This window comes from Brachyhypopomus gauderio, chromosome 15 (genome assembly GCF_052324685.1).
Source record: "Brachyhypopomus gauderio isolate BG-103 chromosome 15, BGAUD_0.2, whole genome shotgun sequence".
NCBI classification, from domain to species: domain Eukaryota; kingdom Metazoa; phylum Chordata; class Actinopteri; order Gymnotiformes; family Hypopomidae; genus Brachyhypopomus; species Brachyhypopomus gauderio.
The window spans coordinates 21,391,363-21,405,545 of NC_135225.1; the positions used below are offsets into that span (position 1 = coordinate 21,391,363).

At 40.0% G+C, this 14,183-nt stretch overlaps 2 protein-coding genes across 3 annotated transcripts; one reads left to right on the top strand and one right to left on the bottom strand.

The window, feature by feature from the left end:
• Positions 1–400: 400 nt before the first annotated feature.
• Positions 401–7,699, bottom strand: eloal (elongin A, like). Of its 2 annotated transcripts, XR_013121317.1 has the most exons (12): positions 7,558–7,699; positions 6,462–6,518; positions 5,995–6,107; positions 5,134–5,830; positions 4,949–5,051; positions 4,567–4,731; positions 4,383–4,480; positions 3,914–4,094; positions 2,248–2,368; positions 1,528–1,634; positions 956–1,077; positions 404–587 (listed from the first exon to the last, which is right to left on the bottom strand). XR_013121317.1 is itself a non-coding variant. In XM_076974766.1 (11 exons), the coding sequence occupies exons 1-11, from the start codon at positions 7,627–7,629 to the stop codon at positions 1,016–1,018; spliced, it is 1,776 nt and encodes a 591-aa protein (XP_076830881.1). In that variant the 5' UTR covers positions 7,630–7,699; the 3' UTR covers positions 401–1,015. The 2 variants fall into 2 exon arrangements, 1 of the variants encoding a protein (XP_076830881.1); XM_076974766.1 differs by having other exon boundaries at positions 401–1,077.
• A 387-nt stretch (positions 7,700–8,086) lies between these two features.
• Positions 8,087–12,316, top strand: klhl31 (kelch-like family member 31). Its single transcript, XM_076974765.1, has 3 exons — positions 8,087–8,230; positions 9,069–10,271; positions 10,360–12,316. Exons 2-3 carry the CDS (start codon positions 9,097–9,099, stop codon positions 11,090–11,092), a joined length of 1,908 nt encoding a protein of 635 aa, XP_076830880.1. The 5' UTR covers positions 8,087–8,230; positions 9,069–9,096; the 3' UTR covers positions 11,093–12,316.
• Positions 12,317–14,183: the final 1,867 nt, after the last annotated feature.

The following is a 14,183-nucleotide window of genomic DNA, read 5'->3' on the forward strand; positions in this document are numbered from 1 at the left end:
GACAGGTATTTGCTGAATATCGTGGTATCTAAATTGCATAAATCCATTTGGCTATTACGTGAGAATTCCAAAAGAACATTTTGTGCTTTTTGCCAAAGTAACAGAGATACATTACAGAAAAAAACTAAATTGCATCATTTAATGCAAATGTATGTCTTGTTTCTCTTTCTTGAGGTAAATTGACATTTTCATCAATGTATCGGCGCTGGACTATAGCACCTGGATGCACACGTATAGTCTACATTGACTTGACTATTGATTATAACTATGAACTTACATTTGTTACCAGGTTTTTAATTCAAGTGATCCCAATAATTCCCTTCTTTTCTGATATGTTTATATATTTTGTCATGTGATATACTGACTAGTGATAAGGTGTATATATGTATTTTTTTATTATTTTTTTTTATATTTTGGTTGTTGTTTAGAACATTTCACCTTACAAATCATTTTGCATTTTCAAACAAAAGGTCAAAACCATTAATTTTAAAGAAGTGATAGTTGCAACACACCAAAAAATAATTTGCAGAGAAATCTCTTCAGTTGTATAATTGCGTTCCACGTTGGCTGTTCAGATTTCTGGTGTCCTACACTCCTCCAAAAGTACACGTACTATGAACACATGCCATTAAATATGACAACCAGATCACATTTTAAAGGTGGTCCTAATACAAGTTTAACCCAAAGGCTCATGGAATAAAGAATATAACATTTACTGCTTATAACCACTAGATGGGGACAAAACGTTATACAATATGTGAATAGTCCAAATAGAAAATCAAAGATAAATAATAATAAAGAATCATAATTCTTATTTTGTACCAGTGCATTTAATCATAGCGTAATTGGTATTTGGAGTTATTCAATATAATTTGAAAAATGCAAAAAAAAATGTTAATCAAAATGTCTCCCCAACCTCCCCGAGCATTATGGAAAAAAAATGGAGGTGACTTACATTAGTTTAAATAGGTCTATAAGGATTGGTATGTAATCTACAGTCAGTCTCTTTCCACATTCATCTACGTCCACGTTGCTTCTTAAAGGCCTTCAAAGACTTTGCCATCATTGGAGCCACTCCTATGAACAGAAACCACATTCAACATGAGCCCCATGTCCATGCAAATCCTGCAAAAACAACAGGACAAATAAATAAATGTAAAACCATACAAGTATCCTGAACCAGTTGTGAAATAAATTCTCCACATGGAAAATGAATGGCTAGAACCTCCACACTATGCAGTGTAGCAAAGGACGTTTCCCCAGCTTCTGGTCCTATTCAGCTGATAAGACCACAACATGGTCTTCAGTGTGTCCTCTGTGGACTGCCTGGCAACCCAACAATACCTTTGGCCATTTTATTTATTTATTTTCTTGGGACAGGAGGAAACCCAATTATAAAATGAACTAAGGTGAATGAGGGCTTTCCTCCATGCTTACAAAAGCACATTAGGGGTCATGAACCAACCGGTGTTGCCCAGTACAATTCACCAACTTGCCAGACTTGAAACACAGGACAGAGTTGCATACTTCTGATCTTTCGTGGGTCTTGGGACTGGCTGTTCCCAGAACAGGTGCTGGGGGGCTTGGGGGGCTCACTGAAGCAGAGTCTCCCTCTATTCTCATGACTTTTCCCACTGAAAAGAAACAGGTGTGGAGAATGAAAACAGACTAAATACTGTATGAACATAGACCAAACACAGAACCAAGGTACAGGTTTCAGTAAAGCTCTACCCGTCAGGGTCATCCGAGGAAGCATTATTTTGTGATGGTTATATTATACCATGCCTGTACCAACAAATCGTAATATATAAAGTCGGCCATAAAGCCAAACATTTATGACTAAGCACCTCTGCTCGGAGGAAATATGCTACTAGTGTCTACATGCGAGTTTGTCCTCCTACGCTTGTTCATAATATGAGAGGCATTTTAAGCCACAGTGATCCTATCTTTTCCTAGGAACCCTGACTGTACCATAAAACCTATTCAGAAATGAACCAACGACTATAGGCATTAGAAAAAAAACTATTTTTCAAGAAGATTATACTTTCTTCTAAACAGCCTACACAGAAATTTGAAAGACCTTCAAAAAAAACTTGGAATATCATTTTATTGGCATTTTGCCAAGCCTCCAGAAACATGTCATCACACCGCACAAAGCGGGTCATTATGATAATTTTTGTAAGCCTCTACAAGAAAGCACTGGATGGGTGACAGAAGTCATCCCAGACAGATCTGGGCTGGACAGACCTGGCCTTGTCTGTGGGGTGAGGGAAGGCGGGGCCGGCGGTACCATGGAGCTCCTGCTGCACACGCACGCTTCTGGGTGGCTTGGCAGCTGAATGTATGAACGCCATCTTCACCTGCCTTCCTGAGGAGCAAAGGAAACGCACTGATGAGAAGACAGGCAGAGAGGAGAGCATGTCTGACACATGCATACTATAACTAGGAAGAAATCAAACTTGAAAGGAAGTCATTTCTTCCTTCACTGTAATGTTAACTTGATCTTTGGATCAGTGAGTATATTCGTGGATATTCCCAAGACTACCATTATTACCATTATTATCAAGACTACCATTATGCCAAATCTCCATCATGTTTATCACATTCAGGCCTCATCAGGCCCGTCCTACTATTGTGTAGTACTACTTTTTAAAGGGTGAAAACCAAAAAATGAAATGGTTATCATGCTCAAAATTTTAAACCTAAAAGAATGACTTGGTTCTAGGGTGGGGCGATGTCTACCTGCCTGGTTCATGATGAAGTGTACATTGGGATGGTCTACAAGTCTAATAAAGAATACAAATTTTTGGATATTTCATTAGAAACTTTAAAATGACTACACCAATTCATTTATTAGTGTTATTTATTTGAGCCCTTGAAAAAAGATCCTATGTGTAAAATTCTTTGTATAACTCTCATAAAGCTGGTACAAAATTGATGTCCTACATTTATTTTGTTTATTAGGCAATACTTTTAGATGTAAATGTATGCTCACATGAACAAATTGTTTCTTCACTGCCATGAATTTGTTTTCAGTACTGGAGATATATATTCTACAAAATAAAAACAATAATATAAAGCATTATTGTAAGTATTATTTTTAAATGCATATTTTAGCATTTTAATGTAGAAGGTTGTACAAAACCAAAATGAAAAAAATGATTACACAAAAAAGGTGAAATGGCCGATATATGGTTTTCATTGGAAGGACTAGACACTCCTTTAAATACATATTCATCAGTTCTACAGTTCAAATTGATCTGCCGGTAAGGGGGACGGGATCACAATGCTGGCTTAACACCATGATATCCATTATCCATCAGCCCAACCCTACTTGGTTCACACCAATAAAATACCGTTTGGGTAAGAGCATGTTTGTAAAATTTAGAAGAATCATCAAATTCTTATTTTAAAGTGTTAAGTAGGAGCTGCTAGGTAAAGCCAAGTTGATGTACATCACCTCCCTGGCAAAAAGGTTAATTTGGGGGTGGAGTTTGTATAGAGGAGGTTCAGCTGACACATTAATGACAGGGCTACATACTACAGTATTCAAAACTACTTCTTCAGCTATGGTACTAGAAAGTGTCTTGTGTTATCTGTTCCACTCAAGTAAACTCAACAGAAAAAGGTTAAGCCATCTACAGATGTAAGGTTCTGGAGCACGAGAGCCTGGTCAAGGCCCAACATCCATCTACAGATGTAAGGTTCTGGAGCGCGAGAACCTGGTCAAGGCCCAACATCCTTCTACAGATGTAAGGTTCTGGAGCGCGAGAGCCTGGTCAAGGCCCAACATCCACCTACAGATGTAAGGTTCTGGAGAGTGAGAGCCTGGTCAAGGCCTAACATCCTTCTACAGATGTAAGGTTCTGGAGCGTGAGAGCCTGGTCAAGGCCCAACATCCTTCTACATTTACCTTTTGGCTTCCCAGAGTGAGCGGACACGATGGTCCGGGTGAGCTGCTGGAGTTTGCGTTCTCGTTCCTCAGAAAGACGAAGGTACATCTCCCTCCAGGCTTCGTACTCCTCCAGCTGAGCGTTCCTGAAGTCCCTGTGACAGTGCTTCTCCCACAGGTGGTCAGTCACACCTATGTACACCTGTGGGCTCAACATTTGAAGGAACAGTACCAAACAACGGTAACCTCTAAGGTAAGTAAACGCTCCTGTCACCATTAACATCAAAACTATATTGTAGTTGCTAAAACTTAAACGACCATTAACTCAATAGGAATGTGTTTGTATGTTATAAGACTTAAATGCATAATTCAAACAAATGCATTGAGAAAATAACATGAATTAAGGCTGATTGTTCTTACTGCCAATGCCCACTTTCACTGATGATCACATTAGAATTCATTGGTGTGACTGTCCATTGTAAGCCCTTACAGGATTGCAGTTTTCAATCCGTAACAGTTGCTCTGGTCTGCAACGCTCCAACACTGGCTCCAAGAGCTCAAACGGCACACCTCCAATTTCATAGAGCACTAAACAGGAGTAAGTATTTAAAGCCCTTGAAAGTCATCAGTGGTCAAGGGTCAAGAGCCTCATGCCACCCATGCAGGTCACTCACAGTCTATGTTGTTCTGCAGGGTTCGGATGCATTGCTGGTACAGGGTCATCATAGAGGGAAGATATGCAGTTTTGCTCCCAGAGTACACCTGCATCTTCTTATTAAACCGCTGGCCGGTGAACATGGCCGGGGGGGCTTCTTCGTAGATATCTGTGGCCTTCTCAACTGCAAATATCAAACTTTATATGTTGCAAACATGCATACAGCAATACATATCCAAAACTATCCAATATTTTTTTTTTTTTTTGCAAATACAGGCACAAAATAAATCTAAATTATTCTCCTCACAAAATAGGTAGTATTGAAAATCCATTAGAATTAAACTAAATTATGCCTTTTGATGTACAGTAGATGGTAATATGAAAGTAATCCAATGACTCACCTTTCTTTTCTGTTAAATACTGATACTGAGAAAGATCCTCACATTCAGGGGAAATTTCAGGAAGTGGAACCTTGAGCAAATCCAACACTGATCCCTTTGATCCCTTTGAAGAGTTCAAATAAGTCCAATCAAAACTCAGAACAATCACAATCTATGAGTCATGAACCAGTGTTGCTAATATCTACCAAAGTAGCTTCCATTGCAGACTTGCTCATCTTCACATTGGAGACTTCACATACTTTGATATCCTCTTTTTGGTTGGTCTTAAGATGCTTTGGGTTTCTACCATCACATGACTTCTTCTTTCGTTTAGGGGCTTCTAGATCATAGTTTAAGTATGCCTCAAAGGACATGGAGGGCGTTTCAAACTCCTCAATCTGCAGGTCTTCTGATGTCTGTTCTTTCCTTTTCTTCTCCTCGTGGTCCTTTTTGTTAAAGGCATCTCTTTTCTTTTCATGTCCGTCATTCAAATCATCTTCCTTCAAAGAGTTATTTTTCTGCTTTTTGGAGATCTTGGACTGTTGCTTATTCATTATGTTAGAATCTTTGTCAATATGTTTTTGCTCACGATATTTTTTCTTTTTATGGCAGTCACTGGCTAATGTCTCCTTTGAGGGTTTTGAGGATTTTTTAGAAGTCTGCAGTATATGGCCCATGTCGTACTCTTTCTTTGTGCTGTCTTTCTTTTTGCCACCTATGACATCTTTCGATTTTACCATTGTTGACTTAAACTGACTTTTATCATCAACAATCTTTGATGGTTTGCCTTCATTTGTATGCTTCACTTCAGAATTGCTCCTAGTGTCCTCACCATTTTCTTCTCTGTCCGTTTGTTGATCATCTTCCTTCATAGACAGAGACTGAAGGTGCACAACATTTGAACTATAACAATAAAACAGAAATGATACAAAATGATGAAATGGAAAAAAGTACTGTAAATATGAGATTAAATAAAATAGTATATGGCATTTAAAATAATGTACTCTACATACTTAATAATGACATTTTAAGCACAAATGGAGAGGCAGCATATGGAGAGGCAGCACCTTGAAGCCTCCTTTGGAACCAGTTTTTTCCAACGATGAACTAACGTTTTGGCCATTTGTCCTGCATCATCATGTTTTCGGAAGGAGTTCACTACTTTACCAATTCCAGTTTCCTGTATAAACACACAATATATAATCATTTAACGCCGGGGCGGCGTTATAGTGTTCCAAGGTTCAATAAGGTTAGACTGAAGAATTATTTTGTACATCAGTCAATCCTTAATTTAAACAAAGAATTTAATCTATAACTCTAAAAGGTGTTAAAATATGAGTAAATGGTGTACATACTGTACAATGTGTGTCCTATGTGTTGTGATGCTAATGTGTTAATGGAGCTACTGTTTGTATGCAAGACAAATTTCAAATCTGATCTGATAATAAAGTATCATCATTATCATCATATAAAGTTTGAATTCAAAACCAACGCTTTGCTTATTGAGGAATATGAAGGTGATACCGTCTCTTACAGCAAGAATATCGAGCGTTATGTCCAGTTCTTGAAGCTTCTTCAAGGTTCTCAGCAACTGAAGTGGGAAAAAACATTTTTCCCCCACCATGCACATGTATTGAAACACATAACGAAGAGTGTAACACAAATGTATACCGTCAGTACATTATCATTCATCTACTGCCTTCTTCCGTTATTTCTTTTGGCAGTGACTGCTGGAATAAAACCTGTACTTTTCATTTGCTCGATACACATGGACCAAACACACCATTTAAGGAAAATATCCACCCAGATCCATTGCATTGCTACACTAGAAAGCCAGACGTGCTGAGCAAGCTGGATAAGCAAACCCTATGTATAGAGAAGACTAGCATGCAGTTACTCCATTTGCAAAGCGCTATAATTGGGAAATGGCATAAGAGCTGCAGCTTGTAAAATGTACCACCACGTATGTGGAAGAGGAGTCATGTGCACAAAGACATTTTGGTAAACAGTCAATACTTCCACTACAAACATAAAATGAATCTACATGATCCATCATGGTAATTAAGCAAATCGTATGAGGTGATCATCTCATATGTTCGTAATTCTTCTGCTCACACCGACAGGCAGCCAACAGGAGAGGCAACTGCTGCAGTATTTTTAGCCTGGAATCACTCGAACCCCAACCCCCCCTCCATCATATCCCCACTTAGCAGTAGCAAAAGGCAGACCACCCTCGTCAGAGCATTTGCAAGCCCAAATGCAGCACCAACAAGAATATGCATGTAGACACCATGAATCATAACCCTCATCAAACACTATTCTATGATCATTACAAAGTTAAAACAAGAAATGCAATTTTCTGGTACATGTCTTCAGCTGTAGGCCTATTCAATTTGAGTGAATATGAGAGTTCAGTAGCTACTTTGTCACTATGAGAGCAGTAATACAGCCTGATTATACTATCTTCAAACATGAGAAACGCTAAGAAAGTCCTCAGCGCTAGTTCCCTGCCATAACATGAAGATTGTTGTTGTATGACAAATCCTATAGCGTCGCCAAACATTCGACATGTCGTAGCACCATGACTGTAACTGGTTTGTTTTTTATGTTACGGTTAAGGAAAACAATACCGTCTTTCCTTCAGTGCTCTCTTTAAGTTGAAGTTTCAACTGTAACACCTTTTCCACGTCTGCGGAGGCCATGACGGGCGCTCACGTGCGTGGTATACCTGCTCGTGCGAAAACGGTGGAAGTTCAGGCGTCATCTTTATATGGGCGGACACGTTGTAACATCTCCAGCATCGTAAAGATGAAACGATGGAAAATATCGAAGGTTCAAACAGCAATAAAGAAACAATAAAGCTCTATATAGATTACATTGTGCAGAGACCCTACAGTCTACAAATGTAAAAAGTCTAAAAGTATATTTTAATTATTAGAAGTATAACGTTTTATGTGATAAAGTGGAATATTCTGATTGATCCGGTTCATAAATTGTTAAATTTTTCTAGAAAATTGAATGTGTTACTTAACTACTCCAAAATACGCATGCCATCGTATAAAGACTATAATTCTCTTAAGGATTTTATTCATGTAGTGAACCACACGAGAAACGGAGGGGGGTGTCCAGCGCCCGGCCGTATTGCGCAATCAACACTTCTCATATCTCATAGGGACAGAGGAGGAGTTCATTGGCAGTCTTCTCCAAACTCTCCTACACCGTCTCTCTCTCTCTCTCTCTCCTGCACACCAGCTTGGAGGTGTAAGCCTGTCCCTCGCCAGCCACTACTTCATCACGGCATAGGTAGGCCAGTCTTACTTATTTTGTTCATGAAATGAAGGTATTCCTGTAATAATTATTTTCATTTCAAAGCATAAAAATAGCCTAACTGATAGACCCTGAATTGGGAACCTGTCTTCTTTTCTTACTTCATTTTATTTCTTTTTTGTAATCATGTGAGTTTAAATCGTATGAGTCATTGAAACATTGACAGATATACTACTGTTAATTATAAGCTTATGTAATTTTTCATTAGATCATTCATCATCTAGGGTCATCTTACAGAGTATTTTAAAATACACCCACCAGGGACATATTTAAAGAAAGTTAAAATGATAACATCTTAGACACTGAAGTGTGTTTATGTTTTGCTATTCACAAATCATAAAACTGTACATGGCAATAATTGTATGCTAAAAGACTGGAAGTATACACACAGCCATAGGCCATGACATAAAGACTATAAAAGGATCTTTGAGCCAGAGCAGTCCAGTGTTACTATTCCTGGATGTGGTTGTGATAAACTGTGACAGATGCAAAGACAGGAATGTTGACATGGTATTATGCTATAATAGCTCTTGGGTGTACATCTGCTCTTTACGCACAGACAGAATAATCAGTAATAGCAAACACACACACTCACACACATGGTTTCTAAATTGTATATTTCTGTATTTCTGCACAAAGTGGTAGGATTATTAAGAAATGCACTTTAAAAAATATTTGTGAGATACTGACTTTTGTAAATAGCCTACAGTTTAATGGTTTCATCCCAATTAAATGTCACTGATTACTAAGGAGCATGAACTCAAACTCTGTTCTGTAAGGATCCGGCCCTAATGTGTTTATTCATTTATTATAGGTCTTGGCTGTGACCAACTGCTACAGTCATGGCACCCAAAAAGAACAAGACTGCTAAGAAGAATAAAGCAGATATAAATGAGATGACAATAATGGTGGAAGACAGCCCAGTCAATAAAATCAATGGGTTAAACACTCTTCTTGAAGGTGGCAATGGCTTTAGCTGTATCTCCACAGAGATCACTGACTCAGCTTATGCTCCTAACCTCCTGGAGGGCCTAAGCAACATGAGGCAAGATAGTTTCCTGTGTGATCTGACAATAGCAACCAAGACCAAGTCATTTGATGTCCACAAAGTTGTAATGGCCTCCTGCAGTGAATATATCCACAACATTCTCAAAAAGGACCCAGGCCTTCAAAAAATTGACCTCAGTGATTTGTCCCCAGTTGGCTTGGCCACAGCTATTACATATGCTTACTCCGGAAAACTGACCTTGTCATTGTACACCATTGGCAGCACCATTTCAGCAGCCCTGCTTTTACAGATCAATACCCTGGTTAAGATGTGCAGTGACTTCCTAATGCGAGAGATCAGTGTGGAAAATTGTATGTATGTTGTCAACATTGCTGACACATACAATCTTAAAGAAACGAAAGATGCAGCTCAGAAGTTCATGCGTGAGAATTTCATCGAGTTCTCGGAGATGGAGCAGTTCCTGAAGCTCACCTATGAGCAGATCAGCGACTTCATAACAGATGACTCCTTGCAGCTGCCCTCTGAGCTCACAGCCTTCCAGATTGCCATCAAGTGGTTGGACTTTGATGATAAGAGATTGAAGTATGCCTCTGACCTGCTGACGCACATTCGCTTTGGCACCATCTCGCCCCAGGACCTGGTCAGCCATGTGCAGAGTGTTCCCCGGATGATGCAAGACCCAGAATGTCACCGTTTGTTGGTGGATGCCATGAATTACCATCTGCTACCATACCAACAGAACATTCTGCAGTCCAGAAGAACCAAAGTCCGCGGCGGCCAAAGAGTGCTGCTTACGGTGGGTGGACGGCCAGCCTTAACTGAAAAGTCTCTCAGCAGGGATGTTCTCTATAGAGATGAAGACAACATTTGGAATAGGCTGACTGAGATGCCTGCGAAGAGCTTCAACCAATGTGTGGCTGTCTTGGATGGATTCCTCTATGTGGCTGGTGGTGAAGATCAGAATGATGCAAGGAACCAAGCTAAACATGCTGTGAGCAATTTCTGCAGGTAAGTGTTTTTTGCTGTGCTATTCTCTGATTTTTAGATTTGTTTGAGACTTTAATTTGTGTTTAACCACATACTTTTTTTCACACAGGTATGACCCCAGATTCAACATATGGATCCATCTCAGCTGTATGATACAAAAGCGTACACATTTCAGCTTGAATACTTTTAACGGCCTGCTGTTTGCCATTGGAGGACGTAACTCAGATGGCTGCCAATCATCTGTCGAGTGTTATGTTCCATCCTCCAATCAGTGGCAGATGAAGGCCCCCATGGAGGTACCACGATGCTGTCATGCAAGCACAGTCATCGATGGTAAAATTTTGGTAACTGGTGGTTACATCAACAATGCCTATTCCAGGGCTGTGTGTTCTTACGACCCATCAACAGATAGCTGGCAAGATAAAAACAGTCTGAGCACACCAAGAGGATGGCACTGTTCCACTACGGTTGGCGATCGGGCCTATGTCCTTGGCGGCAGTCAGCTTGGAGGTCGGGGGGAAAGAGTGGATGTGCTTACTGTGGAATGTTTCAACCCTCATTCTGGTCAGTGGAGCTATGTTGCCCCCTTGCACACTGGAGTGAGCACATCAGGGGCTACCACACTGAATAACAAGATTTACATCCTGGGAGGCTGGAATGAGGTGGAGAAGAAGTACAAGAAATGCATTCAGGTGTATAACCCTGACCTTAATGAATGGACTGAGGATGACGAGCTGCCTGAAGCAACGGTGGGCATCTCATGCTGTGTCATCACCATCCCCACGCGTAAAACACGAGAGTCAAGGGCCAGCTCAGCATCATCTGCTCCAGTCAGTATATAGGTAATACATAGAAAAGAGTTTGAAAAAGTAGTTCTTCAAAATGCTGAAATGAAACAAATCTCTAACTTTTACTCTCAGCTGTGACAAACATTTAACACTTATGCCAACCACAAAGGTCCCCAGAAGCATTAACATGAAATTATGTTATATAACACAGAGGTTTATATATGTTGTGATTTCAAATTTAATCATCCTTCTCTAGATAGAAGGCACATAGGTGTTACATTTATATCATCTTAACAGTGGGTAACACTAATATTGTGATTTAATTCACTACTTTTCCATTTTAAAATAATTGATATACCTTTTAATGAACTTAATATTTTGGATGAATTTGATGAAGCTATAAATCATAGTTTAGAGGTTGTAAAGTGGTTGTATTTTTGGAAGGTTAGATGTATTGTCTTTTTTGAAGTATTTTATGCCAGTGGAAGACACTTTCTTTACAAATTACTTATAGGCATGAAGTGAGCTAGCGATGCTTTCAACTGGGGCCAATTCTTCAAAAAATATTTCATCAGCTCTTCTCAGTAATAGAGCAGAGATTGGGTGCAGTTAGACGAATATACCCAAACACTGAATATGGTATTTTAATGCTTAAATCACAAAAAAATTACATAAATTCATTCATTTTAGATTATTTTTTGTTAATTTCCATAACAAAGATTGGCATTTACTCAGAACTATGGCAATGTAATGCAAACAATGAGGAATGTGCTCATATTGTTCCAAAAACATGGAGAAAATTTAATATTTCTATTTGCCTAGACTTAGCAACAGGATTATATGTAGCAGAAGCAATTTAATTTCTTTTCCCATCCAACTTGGAGAAGAACATAACTCCTGAAGACACTGAAGACAGCATCAGGTTGACTAAATCATTTTCTAAAGATGGAACACATTAGAAAAGCCACGATGCAAGTTCTTTATAGACAAGAAAGGTTCCACAGCAATGGTTTGTTTTGTAAAATGACAATAGGTACTGGAACCAAAGTTTTGTGCCTGGTCTGTTTTGGAAAGTTGGCTAATGAATTCCATTACGTTCCTGACAGCTCATGACTTTAAATGTTCTTAGAAACTGATTAATGTGACAACTGCACACATGACATGTTGGATTTTTTTTTTTTTTTATGTGACCGATTTTAGAAACATTTGTTTTTATGCTGATTTACCATACATGTTGTACAAGCGCTACATATTTATTAAAGGTTCGTATTAATTGTTGTGGCTTTTTTTCCAGTATTGAATTCTGTTGCATAAACTTGGTAAATCATTTTGCTTTCATTGGCCACCTGTAACGTAAGGGTAAGGCAGGATACAGAGACATGAGGGCAGTTTAATTAAATAACTTTTATTAACAATAATAGCGCATATAACACTAGCAAACATTACACTTAGGGCGTACTCACACTAGGCTCTGTGATCCGGGCCCGGGCACGGTTGCCTGCCGAAGCACGGTTCGTTTGGCTAGTGTGAGCGCTCCAACCGTGCCCGGATCAGTTAACCGTGCTCGGGCCCGCTTTGAAGAGGTGGGCCAGGGCACGATTCATGTGGACTCGGGCACGGTTCGCTTCTAGTGTGAGCGCTATCCGTGCCCGGGCCCGCTTGGTGCCTCGTCTGATTGGTTCATTTCGCTGGAACTCAAACATGACATCAGTGATGCGACGCTCACGTTAAACAGTCATAGCGGCAAAGCGATTAGCAGACAATCGTTGTGTTAAATTATCGATAAATCTGTGCTTGCACCGTGTTTCTGCACTCCCAAAACGACTCCAAAAATACAATAAAAAGAGAATCGTGAACTCCATAGTGTTGTGCGAGCGCGCTTTTTTCCCAAATAAAGCGGCGTTGTGATGACGTAAGCGTGCTCGGGCCGGGTTGCTGAAGCCAGTGTGAGTGCAGGCCAGCGGGGGAGTGGGGAGGGGGGATAACCGGGCCCCAGCACGGAACGAGCAAACCGTGCCTAGTGTGAGTACGCCCTTAGTCGAACATACGAATACGAATCACACAAATTAATGCACACACACACACACAGCCACACCCACAAACACATTCACACAGATGAACCCGAGGGAGGGGTCAGTGGTGTACTGTTATAATACCCCCACCCCCTCCCCCAAGGACTGCCCATTATATCACCTTATACCACTCTCCCTGGGAGGACAGGGGGAGAAAGAAACAAAGACAGGCATAAACACACTGGGACAATAGGCACAGTAATGGGAAGGAGCAATGACATACATGAAAACAAGAGATTGAGCAAAAAGTAGGAATGTGCACACATACAGAAACAGTGGGGAAGGAAGACGAACTGTCCAACTGGGCACCAAGGAAGACCTCCCATACCCACCTGGGGCCTCAACCAAGCAGGTGGGGCTGCCTGCTGGGATCCCCTAGGTGTGGGACCCATGGGACGTGTACAGTGTTGGGTAAGTTACTTTAAAAATGTAATTTGTTACAGTTACAAGTTACCTTGTTTAAAATGTAATTGTAGTGTAACTTTTCCGATTACTTTTAAAAAGTAATGTAACTAATTACTTTTGGATTACTTTTTGATTACTTTAAGGTTTAAATGAGTATTGACCCATGATCAACTGACAGTGTGAGAACTGACTGTGTGAACCTTAAAAGTGTACTAAGCTGAGAGGGAATTGCTGACAGGCAATCACAGGAGGTCCACAAGAAGAGATGCCTGCACCAGGCATGTATGATTCTCAGACTACTGTCATCGGGCCATACTCTTTTCTGCTCCTCCCCCAGGCTCTACCATTTTCACAGTTTGCAGACTAACACAAGCAGGTTCAGAAACCACTTCTTTCCCACAGCCGTCACCTTATTGAACTCTTCCCAAAGACCATTCTTTCCTTCCCCTCTAACCTTACCATCCACACAACATCTGTACAGTGTTCCTCTTCAATTCACATCTGTATAGCCCTATCTACAGTGGTATAGGATAATCTGTATATTATCTGTATGATTCCATCTGTATTTATCACATTTATTTATACCATATATTTTTCTTTGCCCTGTGCATTGTACTGCCATAACTACATTACACACACATGCATTTCCCTAGGTAATTTATCTATTC